Consider the following 19,094-nt stretch of genomic DNA (forward strand, 5'->3'; position numbering starts at 1 on the left):
TTCTGCCGCCCTCACTTCAATCCATCAGACCGTCACTCCGTTCTTCCCCGAGTCCGCCCCAGCCGAAGTACCTCTCCGCTCAGCCTCGCAGATTGCGGTTGTCAAGCGGCGTCGGAGCCGAGCTCCAGCCCCGAGCCGCAGCCAATCACCGCGCTTCTTCGAGGCGCCTCAGGACCCCGCCGAGGGGCGGCCAGGCAGGTGCCTGAGCCAAAGGGAAAGTCAGCTGGGCGGGCCCAGGCTTGGAGCGGTGGGGGCACGCCTAGATGGACCGGCTCTCGGCCGGCCCTCCAAGGACCGACTGGACTCTGAGGAAAAGCTTGCCTGGCGATCGGGTAAGGAACCAGCGGCTCGGACGCAACCCGTCGCTGGCGAGTGACCCTGCGTCCCGAAATAGCGCAGAGGGGACTTCGGAATCGAGAAGTCATCTGCACATTAGAATCGACTCAACATTCCTCCCTGACAATTTATTAATAAAGACTAATGAAGTGAATCTGGCCTCCTCCCCGTGTCTCTCCGCTTCTGCAGGCCCCACTTCCTCCCGAAAACTCCAGCAGCTCATCTGCCCCTTTCTGGATTTCTCCTTTTGTGATGCTGATACGTCTCCGAGCATTTTTCAGTTACTTAACACTTAACAGGTTCCTAGGGTTTTTTTAACTACCCTTTTTAGTGTAAGCTCCTTGACAACAGGATCTCACTTTCCCACCACACCCGTGCAGTAGTAGTCCACAAATAAACGTGATGCTTCACCGAGCTGAATTGAGAATTCAGTGGGTATAACCATGTAGAAGAGCTAGGAATAAACTGACACAAACCTATATCAGCCTCGTCCTCATAAAGGCCAAATGCCAAGAGCGATCTGGGCCTCCCAACTGGGGAAAGGACGTAAAAGAGAGTGGTAATAATAAACATCAAAAACATTTCTGAACAGGAAGAATTTAATCCAATTCAAGATACAAGGAGCGGTAGTGTGAGGCAAAGTTTCCAAGAAAAATATTTACAAATTCAGGGAAAACAGTTTATGCAAAATTTATCTTGCCTAGTCCTGATTAACTCCTGGAAGAGTCTTCATTAAGAACTCTCTGTGATAAGTGACAGGCAAATAAATATAAGCACAAGTTAATGTTACCCAGGGTCCGGATATTTGAAAAAAAAGAAAAAATGGTAAAGAATGTTTAAATAGAAAAAGTGGGCAGATATATCCAGGAAATGCAGGTATAGTCTTTGCCAGTATAGTTCATCTGAGAATCTGCTTCTTGATCTTGAGTCTCAAACAATACCAATTGCAAGAAGCAAGAGTTATTTATTTAAATTTTCAACTAGATCTACAAAGAGTTATAAATCAGGGACAATCTGACTAACATTTGACCACCTACTGAGGGCAGAACACTACACAATACGAAGAACCTGATCTGGTACTAGATTGTTTGGATAGTCATTAAGCGTAAAATGAAGTGCTTTCCCTATGTTCTCACTTAAGCCTCACAATCTCCCTTAAAATACCTGTTAACTATTCCCATTTTAGAGATTAAGGAAAATAATTTGCCCAAGGTCAAACAGCTGTTCTGTAGGAAAGCCAAGATTTTAACTATTAGGATTTTTAAACCCTCCTTTTGCACTCTACCTCAGTGTATCAATTGGAAATTTTAGCTTGAAAAAAGTGGACCTTATTCTGACAAGGTAGAGGGAATAAGAGGTCTTACTCATCTTTATCCCCCACCCCCCGATCGTGTGCCAAAGTGTTATGTGCATCTAAATTTTCAAAAAGTAGTCATCAGAATTGTTAGAAGCAAATGAATAATCATTATATTTTCAGAAAAGGGGGGTGCGGGATAGAGAGAAACTAGGCACTGAAATACAAGACATTTGGTACATCTTATCACTCGTTCAGCGATAAATGCATTGACTGTATATTCGCTTCCTAATGTAACATCAAGTTTTACACCACAACCTTAATAGCTGTTAGCCTAGGGTATATCACCTTTCCTTCTATACTCAGCCACACTGGTTAAGATTAGATCTTGTCTTTCACTCTAGTTGCTGCAAAGCAGCGAATTGTTCAGAAAGGACAAGGCTTTCTTAGTTGAAAGACTGTCCTTAGATTCTGAGGTACTGCCTCAATCATTCACCAAATATTTATCCAGTGCCTACTCTGGATTAGGAACTAGGTTAGGCATCATGTGAAAATGCAGGTTCTAACTTGTGGGAATGATTCATAGTGCCTTGTGACATAAATGCCTATAGGCTAAGGTGGACCCCTTTTAATAAGATTCTCAAATCTCATTTCTAAAAAAGGGAAATAGAAGTTTTTGGGTTTTCCCCAAATATTTAGGCACAAGCCTAAATTAGGAAATCTTGCCTCAAGCCGTTCAGGGGAAGTTCAGCAGGGATATGCGCTCTTGTTTTAAAAGTTCCACTCTCCTTATTAGAGCACATACACATAAATACAGCAAAGAGCTGTGTGCTTTAGAGCTGGGGCACTGCTGGCTCTGGGAGAACAAACAAAATACCACCACTGCAGGTTCTCTTCCAAATAGGCTCAAGAATTATGTAGGTAGAATACCTGAGTCTACCAGCACTCCTATCACCCCTTAACAAAAGCTTAAATTATAGGTCAATGGCTAAACTCAGGAAAGAAAAATTCTTGTTTGGACATAGAAGAGATTTTTTTTATATATTAAGTAAATATCCTGGATGTTAATATTGAAAACGAAAATAAAATCTTAAAAATATTTTGTTTTGGAAGAAAAATAAATACCCCATTTTAATGAAGTCATTGACATACTTCAAAATCCAAAAAAGGAAACTATAGGTTAAGAAATGTTAATAACACATAAATCACATTAAGCATCATAATTTTGGATGGGTATTTTAAGATAAGGTCAATAACTTTCTGGTAATAATCTTGAAACTCTTTAGTAGAACTTGCTAGAAAGATCAAAGAAAAACATGAGATTCACCAAAATGAGTCTAGGTAGGTGTCTTACTTACAAGTCAGGTGCTCCCAAAATACTTATAAAAGTCCTATTTCAGGGGCGCCTGGGTGGCTCAGTGGGTTAAGCCTCTGCCTTCGGCTCAGGTCATGCTCTCAGTGTCCTGGGATCGAGCCCCACCCCGAGGGTTCTGTGCTCAGCAGGGAGCCTGCTTCGCCCCCTCTCTGCCTACTTGTGATCTCTATCAAATAAATAAATACTATGGAGTATTATGCCTCCATCAGAAAGGATGAATACCCAACTTTTGTAGCAACATGGATGAGACTGAAAGAGATTATGCTGAGTGAAATAAGTCAAGCAGAGAGAGTCAATTATCATATGGTTTCACTTATTTGTGGAGCATAACAAATAACATGGAGGACATGGGGAGATGGAGAGAAGGGAGTTGAGGGAAATTGGAAGGGGAAGTGAACCATGAGAGACTGTGGACTCTGAAAAACAACCTGAGGGTCTTGAAGGGGCGCGGGGAGGGAGTTTGGGGGAGCCAGGTGGTGGGTATTACAGAGGGCACGTACTGCATGGAGCACTGAGTGTGGTGCAAAAACAATGAATACTGTTACACTGAAAAGAAATTTAAAATAAAACTGAAAAAAAAATAAAAGGCAAAAAAAAAAGTCCTATTACAGAAAAAATTAAGTACAGTATTAGCTTTTTTTTTTTTTTTAAGAGTTTGGTCAGTAACTAGGCTCTTTCCTACTAAATTTTCAGTTATTTATCTAAAATTGCCACACAGGGGCACCAGGTAGACTCAATCAATTGATCATCCAACTCTTGATTTCATTTCAGATTGTGATCTCAGAGATGTGGAATTGAGCCCCTAGTTAGGCTCCGTGATCAGAGCTCAGCAAAGGAGTCTACCTGATGATTCTCTCCCTCTTCTTTTGACCCCCCACTCCTGTATGCCCCCTCACACACTCTCTCTCTCAAATAAATAAATAATATCTTTATTTATTTTATTTATTTGAGAGAGACAGAGACAGAGTGAGAGAGCATGAGAGCGGAGGTCAGAGGGAGAAGCAGACTCCCCATGGAGCTGGGATCCTGATGTGGAACTCGATCCCAGGACTCCGGGATCATGACCCAAGCCGAAGGCAGTTGCTTAACCAACTGAGCCACCTAGGCACCCTCTCTCTCAAATAAATAAATAAATCTTTAAAAAAATAAAATAAAATAGCCTTACGAAGGCAAATGACAAATGATTTACATTTCAGCATTTATTCTTCCTATTCTAAAAGAATATATCCAGGGCCCCTGGGTGGCTCAGTGGGTTAGGCCTCTGCTTTCGGCTCAGGTCATGGTCTCAGGGTCCTGGGATTGAGCCCCGCATTGGGCTCCTTGCTCAGCCGGGAGCCTGCTTCTACCTCTCCAGCCATCTGCCTCTCTGCTTACTTGTAATCTCCATCTTTCTGTCAAATAAATAAATAAAATCTTAAAAAAAAAAAAAAAAAAAAAGGAAAGGAAAAGAAAAAAGAATACACCCAAGTTCAGAGCAGCTTACCGGGCTTTCTGTGTGAGGATGTGCACAGAAGACTGAATGCTACAAATTATACATGAATTGGGATTTTGTACAAAAGCTCAGATTGAGACTCTTACCAATCTACTGGTAATAGATAAGAAATTTCCTCCTTACTTTACCTCTGTAACTTTAGAATTCTACTCATCCAGATACCAGACAGCCCTACAGTATCTGTGCTATGCCTCAAACAAAACAGGTGCTTACTAAATACTTGCTGATATACCACAATGTTTTCTCTGATCCTATCCCATGAAATAACAGTCTAGCTCATGGAGTCTTTCACCAGGACCCAGGAAAAGCAGTAGCCTGTAACAACACATTTAACACCTTGCTCACTGGTTATCTATCTACTTCCCAGTCTCTGTGTTAAGAAGATAAATATAGGGACGCTAAGAAAATCAGGCCTAGAGGCACCTGGGTGATTCAGTCATTAAGAAAATCAGGCCTAGAGAATTGGGAATGTTCTGGGATACAGTCAGAGTGCTTAAAAAGTTCTTGATTTTCGGGAACAATGCTCCGTGTTATCCGCTCTTGGGAGCATCTATGAAGCTTCCCTGAAGATACTGGAAATAAAATTGCTCTGTGAATTATCTCTGAACTCAACATGTGAATGAATTAGAGTAAAAATTCACAAAGCCACCAACAGACCATGCTTGGATGGGTATTGTCACTGGAAGTGAAAACTCAAGTCAAGTCTCCAGTATTAGCAGCAAAGGAATCTTGAAGATTGCTTCTCAGGAAACACATCCCAGCCCACGGCTTCAGGGCCTAGGGAGCCATTCTTCCTGTTTCTGTATAAATCTTATCCTTCTCTTACCCAATGCTCTAGGCAATGCGTTCATCTAACTCTCCTCATTCTATCTTCATATTTATGTTTTCATTTCCCACATTCCCAGGATAGGGAAGAATTTGCTGGTCAAATCCATGAAAGTTTTACCACATCTATAAATTGGTATCCATCTTCATACGCTGGCCTTACAAACTTGGTTTCTAAGTCTACCCTGAAAGATGGATGTGCTCTCCATCTGCTGATGAAATCAGTTTCCAAGCCTGCAAGGTACAAATCAAACTCTCGACTACACGTTCACCCAAGTAATGCAGCCCCCTGAGGTCTCTTGGGAAGTGATCAGCTGAATCTCCAGATACTACCTCTTTCTACCAATGAGAAGCCAAGGGAGCTACTGATACATCAAAGGAGCCCATTTAAAAATTTCCACACTTAGATTATTACAGCTTTTACTTAAGAAAATCAGTTTAAATGCAGTAAAACCAATTTCAAGCGAATCATAAGTTATATCAGATGTTCTGTTTCAGCATGAAGCAAATAAACATGCTAGCTTAAAAAAAAAAAGGTATAATTCTTTAAAGAGAAAGTCTCACTTAAACAAGTAGGGAAGGAAGAGCTACTAGAGATTAATAGAAATTAGACCCACCCAATCCAATGGGTAACCAAATACAGTGGGTGAAACCTTGTTTAGATTTTATTGCAAACAGCCTGTGGGAGGCAGAATAACAGCCCTTCCCAAAGACCTTAACATCTTAATCCTCAGAATCTGTGAATATGTTACTTTACATGGTAAGAGACTTTGCTGGTGTGATTAGTTAAGGGTTTTAAAATGATCAGGTTATTCTGGGTTATATTCAGGTCCAATATATTGGACCCATCTGGATAACCCAGAATTCTAAGGATCACCTGGGTCCTAGAAGCAGAGAAACTTTCCCAGCCAGAGTCAGAGTGAGATAGGATTATGGAAGAAAGATCAGAAAGATGCAACACTGCTAACTTGGAAGACAGAAGGGGACTAAGAGCCAAAGAATGTACGCCCTAGATGCTGGAAAATGCAAGTAAACAGGTTCTTTCCTAGAATATCCAGAAAGGAATGTAGTACCTCTAGCAGACTTCTGACCTAAAGAACTGGTAAGATAATGACTTTGTTGTTTTAAGTCACTAAATTTAATCTGTTACAGAAACAATAGAAAACAGATATACAAACTCTAAAAGATATTTTGAGACAGATTAGGAGATTTAAACAAGGATTGGGTATTAAATGGAGTATTAAGGAATTAATGTTAATTTGTGTTAGGGTATAATAGCAGTATTTGGACTACCTTTTAAAACTTTTTGTTAGGGCGCCTGGGTGGCTCAGTGGGTTAAGCCGCTGCCTTCGGCTCAGGTCACGATCTCAGGGTCCTGGGATCGAGTCCCGCATCGGGCTCTCTGCTCAGCGGAGAGCCTGCTTCCCTCCTCTCTCTCTGCTTGCCTCTCCGTCTACTTGTGATTTCTCTCTGTTAAATAAATAAAATCTTTAAAAAACAAAACAAAAAAACTTTTTGTTAGAGAGGACATAGTGAAGTATTCATAGTTGAAATGATACATGAAATGATACAATGAAAGCTGTGATTTGCCTTAAAATACTGCCCCTTCCCCCCCAAAGGTGGGGGAATATATAAGACATTAAAATTGGCAAAGGTTAGTTAATTTTTTTTTTCCCCTTTGCCTCCTCCCTCCGCAAGTTTGCCAAAGGTTAGTTAATTTTTGAAGATGGGGGCTCATGATACTATTCTATTACTGTGTATACTTGAGGTTTTTCATAGTGAGTTTTTTAAAGCAAATCGAATTAAGAAAAAGCACCTGAACAGCACTGTTCCAAATAGTTTTCTGTAGTGATGAAAAAAAGGTTCTGTGTCTGCACTGTTCAATGCAGCAGCCCCTAGCCATGGAGCTGATGAGCACCTGAAATACAGCCAGTACAACTGAGGAATTGAAGGTTTTGTTTCATTTAATTTGAATGAAGTGAATTTAAATAGTCCCATGTGGCTAGTGGCTACCATATTACACAGTGTAGCTCTAGACATTAGAAGGGAGCCATGTTACCTCACTGTTAGAATTCAAAATGAACTCATGGATCAAGACAGTGCCGCATCTGTTATTTTTGTCTGCCCAGTTTCTCTTTCCCTTTCTCACTAATAGTACCCAGCTCTTACCTCCTCCCTCACTACTGGGGATCTTCTGTATTGGTATGTGAAGTAGCTCCCTTGATCAGTTATATGGATGGGAACCCTAGAACTGCTATCATGTTGCCTTGGCACACTGAGGTTCCTGAGAGAATAAAACCAAAATTAGGATAAAGATGAACAGTCCTGATTCTCAAGTTCTTACATCCAGTCAACCGTAGGGAATCAACTCCATTCCTACTTTCCCTTGTTTCAGTCGGATAATCCAATAAATTCCTCTCTTCTGCTTAGGTTGTTTTTGAGTCAAGTTCTATGGCTTGCAACCTACAAGGTCCCATTAAAAAACTTAGTGTCAGGGTCACTAGCAAAATAGTAAGATTAATGACACTGCTTCAGACTGAATTGTAATCCCCTGAAATTTGTCATGTTGCAGCCCTAACCCAACCCTTGTTCCCATCTGACTATATTGGAGACAGGGCTTTTAAGGAGGCTATATTAAGGTTAAATGAAGTCGTTAGGGTGGAACTCTGGTGCCCCTATAAAAAGAGGAAGAAACAACAGAGCTCCCTCAGACAAGTAGACACAGGGAAGGCAGCTATCTGCAGCCCAGAAGAGTCCTCCTTCATCAGACCCCAACCATGCAGGCACCCTGATCTCAGACTTCCAGCCTCCAGAGCCTGAGGAAGTGAATTCTGTTGTTTCAGCTGCCCAGTCTGATATTTTGTTACAGCAGCCCTAGCTAAGAGGGGTACCAGGATAGCTCCCCTAGAACCAATTATTACCAGTTCTTTCTTCAGGGTGAAGTACACCCTGTTTAGCAAAAATAGCAATATTGAGATGTCACTATTCCACTTGCATTCTTGATTTCAGCTTAGACTGGAGCAGAGTAGCTTTTCAATTGGTTTTGCCTCCTTTTTTTTTTTTTTTTTTAAAAAGTAGGCTCCATGTCCAATACAGGGCTTTGAACTCATGACCCTCAGACTGAGAGTCACAGGCTCTACCAACTGAGCCAGCCAGGTGCCCTGGTTTTTATTTTTTTAAGTAACAAAAAATTCAGCCCAGCTATCTTGAATCTCAGTATCAATTCAGGGGAATTATAAGAATATAGAAAAAAAAAGTCTTCAGTGAGATTAAGCAGCCAGAACCATATTACTAGTAATGGGGAGAAAAAGCTGATAAATCACATAGTCAAATTCAATTATTAATCTAATTTTCCACTTTATTCCTTGTACCAACAGATTAAGAAAGGGAAATTCTCCTACATGCTGACTTACAGATGTTTATAAGCACCGCACAAACACTGTTCCACAAAGAGTAATATTCAGTAATCCCTTTAAATGCAGTTTTAATCTTTATTTTAAACTAAGTGTAATAATTTAATACAGTAAGCTAAACACACACAAAACCTGTATATCCTGAAATACAAAAGTGGTTTCCATAGCCATATATGGTTTAGTCGAGTACACGTTTCCACAAACAAGTACTAACAAATAGGTTAATAAAACACTATCCCAAGTGCTTATCCTGCCATCAGCTTTTTAAGCAATACCATTCCTACTACTGAAAGCATTTACTTTTAGAAGCTTTAATGTGACCTGGGAAAATGAGTTCCCTTAAAATTTGACAACTAGTACATTATAAGCCCAAAAGGTTTTAAATCAAAAGCCTTCCAATACGGAAGAATTCACATGAAACTTTTAGTTTAAAAAATTAAAAAAAAAACCTTCTTGTAATGTAAAGAATACTAAAAAACAAATATGTTAGATAAACATTCCTACAAAAGACTGTTATTTTCCTGTATCATCTTCTCCTTAAAAAAAAAAAAATAAAAAAGCAAACCAGTTCACTATCTTTTAATAATTAGATCACTGTAGTCTAAAAACTTTAGAATACATGAAACATGTCTTAGCAATCATAGTCAAAGGGGCCCTTTTAATATAGATTTCATATATTAAACATCTATGGTTTAGCCTACAATGGCACAAAATACACCCAATACATAAATACTACTTCATCATTTAAACAGTCAGAAGGAACCGCCTGGTTTGCAAGGTACTTCAACTTACATGTGGCCATTAAAAACCCAGTAAGTAATTCAAGTACAGTCATATAAGGGCAGGAAATTCAAGGCTCAAATATCACTCTAAAAACAAAGACATGAAAATAAAAGCTGAAAAATCTGTTTCTCCATCTTGCATATATACATGGCTAGAAACTGAAACCTCACTGTGGAAAATATACAGTTATTATATATAGTTTCCTCAGAAGATAATGAAGCTTCAGAAAGTACAGGTGTCAAGATCCATAGTTTGCTTCATCAAATGCTTTTCTAGCTCGTTTCAATTCTTCATTCATAGTAAGCAAGTCTTTAACCCTAGCAAACTTCCTTGGGTCCTTTCGAATCAAGAAGACGATATCTTCAACTTGTACCCGACCTTGTCTTCCAATTGACATTGCCTTGTGAGTCTATTACAAAGAAATAAATTAAATTAAATTAAATTAAACAAATCTAATATTTTACTCTTTTAATTTGCATTTATTTAATACTGGTGAGTTTGAAGATTTTCTCTTCTAATTATTATAGCTATTCATTTGTGAATTGTCTTTCTATTCGGGTCCTTTGTCCACTTGCTACTGTGTTATAGGAATGTTTCTCTTAATGGTTCATAGACATTTTTTAATACTAAAGATATTAATACTAAAGACATTAAAACTAAATCTATTGAGGTTTCTTTTTTGATCTACGTAGCTTTTGTCTTCATTTTTATAAAATAATTATATAATTTCTTTGTAATTGCACACTTCATTGTCTCAGTAGTTGAGAAATAGTGGTAGGTTTTCTTCAAGAAAGTCTCCTCTCCTATCATATATTCATCCTGTACAGAAACAAAAGTCTGGGGTGCCTGGGTGGCTCAGTCAGTTAAGCATCTGCCTTTGGCTCAGGTCATGATCCTGGAGTCCCAGGATCGAGCCGCAGGTCCGGCTCCCTGCTCAGCGGGCAATCTGCTTCTCCCTCTGACCCTCCCCCTATTCATTCTCTCTCCTGTTCTCTCTCTCTCAAATAAATACTTTAAAATACAAAGGTTCATTATAGCATTATTTCTAATGACTAAAAAAGAAGAATCTAAGTATTTAGTATGGCATTAAATAAATTTGGGCACATCCAATCAATTAATATTATGAAGCCATTAAAATTATAGAGTGTTAGGGAAAGACATGGGGGACAGAGTTCTACTTAAGTGGAAAAGCAGGCTCTATGATAAAATATACTGTATGATTTCAATTTAATGAAGTTTAAAAATATGTGCAGGGGCGCCTGGGTGGCTCAGTGGGTTAAAGCCTCTGCCTTCAGAGAGGTCATGATCCCAGGGACCTGGGATCAAGCCCACATCAGGCTCTCTGCTCAGCATGGAGCCTGCTTCCCCGCCCCTCTCTCTCTGCCTGCCTCTCTGCCTACTTATGATCTCTGTCAAATAAATAAATAAATAATGTGCAAAAAAAACAGGAAAATAGTCACCAAAATCTCAGCATTAGTTGTCAATAGGTGGAAGGATTACAGATTTCTATTTTCTTTCCTGCATGTTTTTTTTAAAGATTTTATTTATTTATTTATTTGAGAGAGCGAGCGAGAGAGAGCATAGAGGGAGAGTGAGAGGGAGTAGCAGACTCCCCGATGAACTGAGAGCCTGATGTAGGGTTCAATCCCAGGACCCTGAGATCACGACCTGGGCAGAAGGCAGATGCCCAACCAATTGACCCACCTAGGTGCCCCTTTCCTGAACTTTTTTATACTTCCTAAATTTAATAAGTATTATTTTTTATAAATGGAAAATAATGTTTAAAAATGCATACTCTGACACAGGAATTTTACTTCTATTATTCTGTATGAAGGAAATAATCCATAACATGGTAAAAATTCACAGGAACACAACCAAACTCAGTATTTCCATCCCTGTGAATATATCTAAGGAGACAGGAGGCAATTTCATGAATATGGTCATTCAAAAGTATCTATTCACTTAATAATCCATAAGTAACTTCATTTAACTACTAAAGTAACTGCGATTAGAATATAGAAAGTATGCACTGTAAAATTTTAAGTAAAAAATGTTTACCATGATTATCACTATATAATCATTGCATACTTTTTTCTAAAGACTTTATTTACTTATTGGAGAGAGAGCATGAGAGGAGAGACAGAGAAGCAGACTTCCCTGCTAAGCAGGGACCCCAATGTAGAACTTCCAGGATCCTGAGATCATGACCTGAGCTGAAGGCAGAGGCTTTTTAAAAAAATTTTCTATTAACATATAATGTATTGTTTGCTTCAGGGGTCCAGGTCTGTGAATCATCAGTCTTACACAATTTACAGCACTCGCCATAGCATATACCCTCTCCAATGTCCATAACCCAGCCACCCTATCCCTCCCCCAATCCCCCAGCAACTCTCAGTTTCTTTCCTGAGATTAAGAGTCTCTTATGGTTTGTTGAAGGCAGAGGCTTAACTGACTGAGCCACCCAGGCACCCCAGCATTATATACATTTAAATAAATAGTGGAAGGAGAAAACTTACATTAGATGATTGCACTATGGTTATTATTTTTTAAATTTTATTCAAGGATCTTATAATTATGTTCTTACAAATAAAATTCAGGAGAGGTGGGGCGCCTGGGTGGCTCAGTGGGTTAAGCCGCTGCCTTCGGCTCGGGTCATGATCTCGGGGTCCTGGGATCGAGTCCCGCATCGGGCTCTCTGCTCAGCAGGGAGCCTGCTTCCCTCTCTCTCTGCCTGCCTCTCTGTCTACTTGTGATCTCTCTCTGTCAAATAAATAAATAAAAATCTTTAAAAAAAATAAAATTAAAAAAAAAAATTCAGGAGAGGTAGCATATTTTATGTGTACATATGTACACATGAATATCTTTATGTATCTATGTATCTTTTTTTTTTTTAAGATTTTATTTATTTATTTGACAGACAGAGATCACAAGTAGGCAGAGAGGCAGGCAGAGAGAGAGGAAGGGAAGCAGGCTCCCTGCTGAGTAGAGAGCCCGATGCGGGGCTCAATCCCAGGACCCTGGGATCATGACCTGAGCCGAAGGCAGAGGCTTTAACCCACTGAGCCACCCAGGCGCCCCTTCTATATATCTTTAATGATAAATAGTAATTGGTAACTTCCACAAAAAGGCCCTCAAATGGGTAAGATTATTTCAAAAGGATGGCATAGTTCTAGTCTTAACTCAAAGTTAGAATTTCAGCTCTATTGCTCAGTCAACTAAGACCAATTACAAAAAAATCTTACCATTTCAGTGATGAACTCTATGACAAGGTCTTCAAGTATATCTACTGACTCAGTATAAGGATTCTGGTCATCCCCAAACCCATACATCATACATCGCACTGTAAAAGAACAATTGTTTTTGTTCACTTGAACAAATTTAACAATTTAACAACACTTTTCTCAAATTATAAATGGACCAAGATAGAGAAAATACCTGTATGAACATATTTACATTGTGTCTGCAAGTATGGACTTAGATGTAAGGGATTTTAACCAAGATCTCATAACCAACTATTCCTACCTGTCCTTCCCTAGTAGGAACTCCTGTTCCCTCCCAACTACAAAACCCTGACATCAATATTCTTTCCCTAACCTCTATTACCTATTCGCCAACAACCCTGGAATAACTTGAATTAGGAAACTCCATGGCAGTGAAAGGATGAGTACCAATGGCTTAGTCCTCACTGGGAGTGTTCTGTGCATATATGGTGTAGGGTGAGGGGAGGGCAGTGGGGGCACTGGAAAAGAGAAGACAAGGTCTTTCTGATACCAACACAGGGAAAAGGACATGAGAGAAAGTGCTCCAATTTCTTCTTATATGAAGAAAAGGGGAATCAAATGGAGAAAGCAAACTATGTAGAATCTTGATATTTCATATTTCATTCTCCAGATCAATGCACAGCTAACATCTGAAAGAACCACAGAAAATGCAAAAGAGAAAAAAATTCAATACAGAGTAATAAAAAAAAAAACCCCCACCTCATTTAATCCTCACAGCAACCCTTTCCAGTAAATACTATTATTACCCCTATTCCATTTAGGTGAGAAAACTGAGGCACTGAGCTAAGTGATTTACCCAAGGTCACACAGATAATAAGAGATAAAGCCCATGTTTGAACACAGCTGATCTGGCTCCAGAGTCTATAGTGCTACCCTCAAAAGTATTATACTTCTTGGGCTTAAGCCAGATGGGATCCAGATGGATTATCATCCTATAGTCTATTAATCCCCAGTTAGTCTATGGACAGGCTTTGAGAAATCCTTGAACCCTGCTGAAATTATATGCAAAAATTTTATATATTGTTTGTGTGTGTGGATTGTTCTGCAAAGAATAATCCACTCTTACCAGATTCTGAAAAGGGTATATAAATGTTAAAACAACAACAATAACAATAACAACAAAAAACCGATCATAAGTTGGAAATGTTTTATATCTTGATCTGAGTGGTGGTTATAAGTATAGGTAAATAACATAAAATTCATCAAGCTGTTCATTTACGACTAGTACAATTTAAGTACAGTAAAACAACAACAACAACAACAAAACCCTAGAATACTTCTAAAGGAAGAAATGAGTATATTAAAAGTAATTCTTATTTAGGAGAAGCAAAAGCTGGTTAAACTGAAAGGAGTATTAGGTACACCAGCCTAGGGAGGAAAAGAAAGGAGTGATTTGGAAGTCAGGCTGGGACAGAGATATCCCTATGATTTAAACTGACAGGAGCCTATAGGTCCAGATACAGGGGTACTAAGCAAACACAAGAGCCAATATTTTTTCTCCCTCTTGGGTTCTGACAACTTTTTTGCCTTTTCTTTTTTGAGGTAATTTCAGACTTAACAAGAGTTGCAAAAATAGTACAGAGCTCCCAAATACCCTCTATCCACCATACCCTGATGTTAACATCTTACAGAGCCACAGATATTTATCAAAACTAAGAAATTAACACTGATACAAGTACAGAAGTTACTCAGATTGTACCAATTTCTCAACTAATGTCCTTTTTCTTTGTCAGGATCCCACACTATTTAGCTATCATGCCTCCTTACTTTCTAATAAGCAGTGACAGTTCCTCAGACTTTTCTCATCTTTCATGACCTTGACACGCTGGAAGGATACTGGTTAGTGATCTGGTAGAATGTTCTCCAATATGGATTTGTCTGGTGTTTTCTCATGATTTGACTGTGGTTACACATTACCAGAGAGGGTACCATAGAGGTGATGATCCCTCTTAATGCATCAGATCAGAGGTACATAATATTAATACATATTACTGGTGATACTGACTTTAATCATTTGGGTAATACTTTAGACATCATTTGTCTTCCAGGATTCTTCATTGTAAGCTTGCTATTCTGCCTTAAATATTTAAGGAAGATACTTTACCATTACCATTTTGGTGGGTGTAATTCACTAGTATGTATATAAACTGCATTTGGTTAAAGGGTTTGTAAAGACACCAAAAAATGCCAATGAATGCTTTGAAACTTTATGTTATAGTAGCAAGAAATTTTTTAAAAAGAAGGTTTAGGAGAACAGATTTTGCCAGTAATGTCTATCAAGATTTAGGTAAGACAAGGAGAAGGTTGTGAAAATCCCGAATTCTTATCATCACAAAAATAAAGCAATCCAAGTAGAACAAAGGTTTCTACTAAGAACTGACAATGCAAACATCACTCTGGGATGCTCTGGTGTGGAAATCCTCCTTCTTAGGCTGACGTAAGAAGTAAAAACACATACAAATGTAAGAAGTAAAAACACATACAAATGTAGTAAACAATGTCAAAGATGGATCAAAGAGTGGTCGGCTTAGGATGAGAAATTGACATAAGGAGAATCTGAGTCGTTAAAAAAATAAAAATATAACCTACTAACTGCAGATTCAAGAGCATTTGGGAACCACTTGTCTGACCCAGCATAAATAAACCATATATTCACGTGTTGTCCCATCTGTCAATACTCAGCCACTACTATGTGTAAAGGACACAGGATGGAGAGCACGTTGGCACAGTGCCTTTCAGGGGGTGACTTTAACCATCACTAGGAACAGCAGCGCTCCCTCTTGCTGCTGCCAAAGAGTCAAACATGTCTACTGAGGGAATGCACTACAGAACAAATACATTATAATCTCTATTTCACTGTCATGTATTACACTGTTCATCACCTTTCTGTCTTGTCCAATGCCTTAGTCCAAAGCCCCAACTTAATTCCTTACCCTTGGCACCTGTCCCAGGATCCATTAAAACCTTTGACTTATAGTCAAAGGAGTTCTGCTGCAATAGTAACAGACAAAAAAAGTAATGGAGGTAATATTCTAAGGTCCTGAATTGAAACACTGATCACATTTCCTCACTTTTAAAAAAAAAAAAAAAAGGAAAAAAGAAAAAAGTGTATACACCCACCCACCTACACATATATAATTTGAGGTTAAGATCACTAGTATCTATGATTCAGAAGTTAAAGAGAATTTTATAAGCAAATCGGAGAATACGGTCCCCACAGAGAAACAAATCCAGAACATTAATCTACTTTGAACAGACGTGTCTGAAAGTTTTTATTGTCTGTAATTAAATCGTTGTCAAATATTACTTACATTCTTTAGAAAAAAGTCTCTTCCTTTTACCCTGTCCGCCTTCTGCACCTCCTCCAATTTCTTCATTTTCTTCCTCAAACTATAAGTTAGAACGTATATACAGAAATGTCAAGCACCGCATTTGATTTTTAAATAATTAACATTAATTTTTTTCCATTTTTCAACACTGATATCATGCCAGAAAGCCTAAAAAAAAATATATGAGCATTTGGGGAGCTTTAAAGACTGTCCAGTCCGACTTCCCACTCATGCAGGAATGGCTTCTACAATGTTCCTAACAAATAATCCTACTGCCTCTCCTGGAAGAGTTCCAATGACCAAACTTTATTTATTTATTTTTTAACCAACTAGGTAGCCTATTACTACAGTTTTACTAATAAGAGTTGGTATTTAAAACAAAGGGGTTGGTATTGAGTCAAAGTAAGCAAAAGTAGTATTTACTAAGCACTGCTTATACAGAGCTAGAAACTTTCCTCAAATAAGCCTTAACCCCATTTTATGACAAAAACCAGGCTTAAAGTCAAGGAACTTGCTCACAGAAACAGAAATTTTGGAATCCAGATTCCCTAACTGTCGGTGCATTATCTTCCTCCAACTTTAGAGTGAGCATGTAGTTTTGTTACCAGCGGCAGTGTCCGTTGCTAATGAGAGCTAACAAATACTAGCTTTGTCCTCTGATGACTGTCCAGGCGATTCACGGAGTGTCTAGCAAATACAGACCCTAAAGCAAAGAACAACGAGCCACCTCTCTACTCTTCTTAACGTCCTGCCCCACGTACTAAGAGATGAATCCGAAGAGAAAGGCTAGCACGGCGTGAAGTCCCCGAACTCTCTAGAGTGAATTCGCTAAGGAAAATCCCGAATGATTCTGAACTCGGGCTCCGCTTCTGTCCCCCAGGGAGTGAAGAAAAGAGTGGGTTGGAACGGTGGTGGTCACTCACAGTAGGGTCTTCCTCTTCGTCTGCCATGCCCCCAGCCAGCCTACAAGACTCCGCCGCCTCCCTCCCAGCGGGTTTTACTATTTCCTCTGCCTCACTTCCGGTAACGCGCCGGGAGGGGCGGGGCCTAGTCGGCCCTCGGGGAGGGGCGGGGGGATACAGGCCGACTGATAGTAGACTCCCGGGGAGTTTAGGGAGAGCGGCGTGAGCTTTAGGCTTTGTGATCAAAATCACGATTTAATAAACATTAGCAAAGAAAATGAAATCATGGGCTGAGGGGTGTGTATCTTGTTGTGGCCCTGAATTGGCCTCTACATCTCGAATCACCGGTTCCTGTTTTGGGGCTGTGAAGCTCTGCGTCATTGGGGGTGCCGGTGGTCCTTGCGCTGCCCCAAGAGTGTATTTACACAATTTTAACAATTTATAGTTACACTGTTATTAACTGACAAGTACTATACGGGTTATTGGGTATGTATTTCTTCGCTACTAGTTTTTAAAAGGAAAACACCACCCCTTAGGTTGAGGATTAAATGTTGGTGGGGAGCTTTGTGTTCAGAACAATGAGGAAAACCACTGGCATTAGAAGGCTGAAGCTAGGGATATCAGATGTTCTGCATGCAAGACATGATGCCACACAAGGAAAAGTCCCACAATGAATGTCCTGCTAAACATTCATGCGAATGAAAAATTTTTCTTTATCTGAGCCTAGAACTTATCTTTGTTAACATACAGACACAAAGCATGTCCTAAGCTAATTTACACTTAATTTTCTAGGAATGCAACTGTGAGATAATATAAAATACATGTAGTGGTCTCCGGTGCCGGTTCCTGGCAAAGAACTCCTAAAACCCTTGAAATTTCCTAAGTGGTAAGAGCAGAGGAGCATCTTTTGTTCTCATGAGGCAATTCAGGGTGGGCTCCTGGTTGGGGCTGGTCACCAGAAAGACCAAGCCATGATCAGGAGGTTGGAGTTTTCAGCCCCAGCTCCCATTCTCCAGAGAGTGGAGGGAGGCTGAACATGTAGTTAATGATTGATCATGCCTATACGATGCATTAAAAAAATCCCAGTAGTAGGGGGTTTGGAGAGCTAACAGGTTGGGGAACACATCCACCTATGGAGAAAATGACACACCCCCAGCTCCACAGGGACAGAAGCTCTTCACTTAGCACCCTCCCAGATCTCACTCTCATCATCTGGCTGTTCATCTAAGTAATATTTCCCTAAGTTCTGTGACCTGTTCTAGCAAAGAAATCCAAGGGGGAGGATGTCATGGGAACCTCTGGTTTGTAGCCAAGTTGGACAGACATATGGGTAACCTGGGACCTACTACTTGTGATTGGCATCTAAAGTGGGAGGCAGTCTTGTGGGACTGAGCCCTTAGCCCATGGGATCTAACACTATCTCCAGGTAGGTAGTGTCAGAATTGAGTTAGATTGTAGGACACCAGCTGGCGTCACAGAACGTTTGGTGTGGGAAAAGAAACCCGCATTTGGTGTATGAGCTTTGTGAAAGTGGATGGGAGGAATGAACTGACAGTTTTTCCCAAAATAGTAAGTACCCTAAAACTGAAGGGATACTGTACTTTCTTTTGTTTGGAACATACCAAGAACTATGAACTATGTCAGGAAATAATGTCACCATCACTTGTAATAATTTGAGTAGACCAAGGACTGGAGTCCTTCTGCATTTGTAGTTCCTGCATTCATAGTCATTCTACAGATAGGTGCAAGCATCTGGAACCATTATACCCTCTAGTGTAGCCATGCCTAAACATTCATATCTTGAAACACATATTATAATTCACTATCTATATTTTATCTTTATATTACAACAGGGCATTATATATTATTTTAAAATTATTGGTATATTTGTTATTTGTTGTTCTGTAATAAATTATCCCTAAATGTAGTGGCTTAAAACAAACATTTATCACACATTTTCTGTGGGTCAGGAATTTGGGTGCAGGTTAGCTGGGTGCAGTTCAGCTAGCTCAAGGTCGCTTATGTTGCTGGCAGGGTGTTTGGCTGGTGCTGCAGTCTTGTCTG

At 39.6% G+C, this 19,094-nt stretch overlaps 1 protein-coding gene across 1 annotated transcript; it reads right to left on the reverse strand.

The window, feature by feature from the left end:
* Nucleotides 1-8,654: 8,654 nt before the first annotated feature.
* On the reverse strand, nucleotides 8,655-17,119 carry TAF13 (TATA-box binding protein associated factor 13). The gene is made up of 4 exons (XM_044238825.1): nucleotides 17,052-17,119; nucleotides 16,111-16,189; nucleotides 12,761-12,858; nucleotides 8,655-9,927 (listed from the first exon to the last, which is right to left on the reverse strand). The coding sequence occupies exons 1-4, from the start codon at nucleotides 17,076-17,078 to the stop codon at nucleotides 9,757-9,759; spliced, it is 375 nt and encodes a 124-aa protein (XP_044094760.1). The 5' UTR covers nucleotides 17,079-17,119; the 3' UTR covers nucleotides 8,655-9,756.
* Nucleotides 17,120-19,094: the final 1,975 nt, after the last annotated feature.

The sequence above is a fragment of the Neovison vison genome, chromosome 2 (genome assembly GCF_020171115.1).
Source record: "Neovison vison isolate M4711 chromosome 2, ASM_NN_V1, whole genome shotgun sequence".
Classification (NCBI taxonomy): Eukaryota; Metazoa; Chordata; class Mammalia; order Carnivora; family Mustelidae; genus Neogale; species Neogale vison.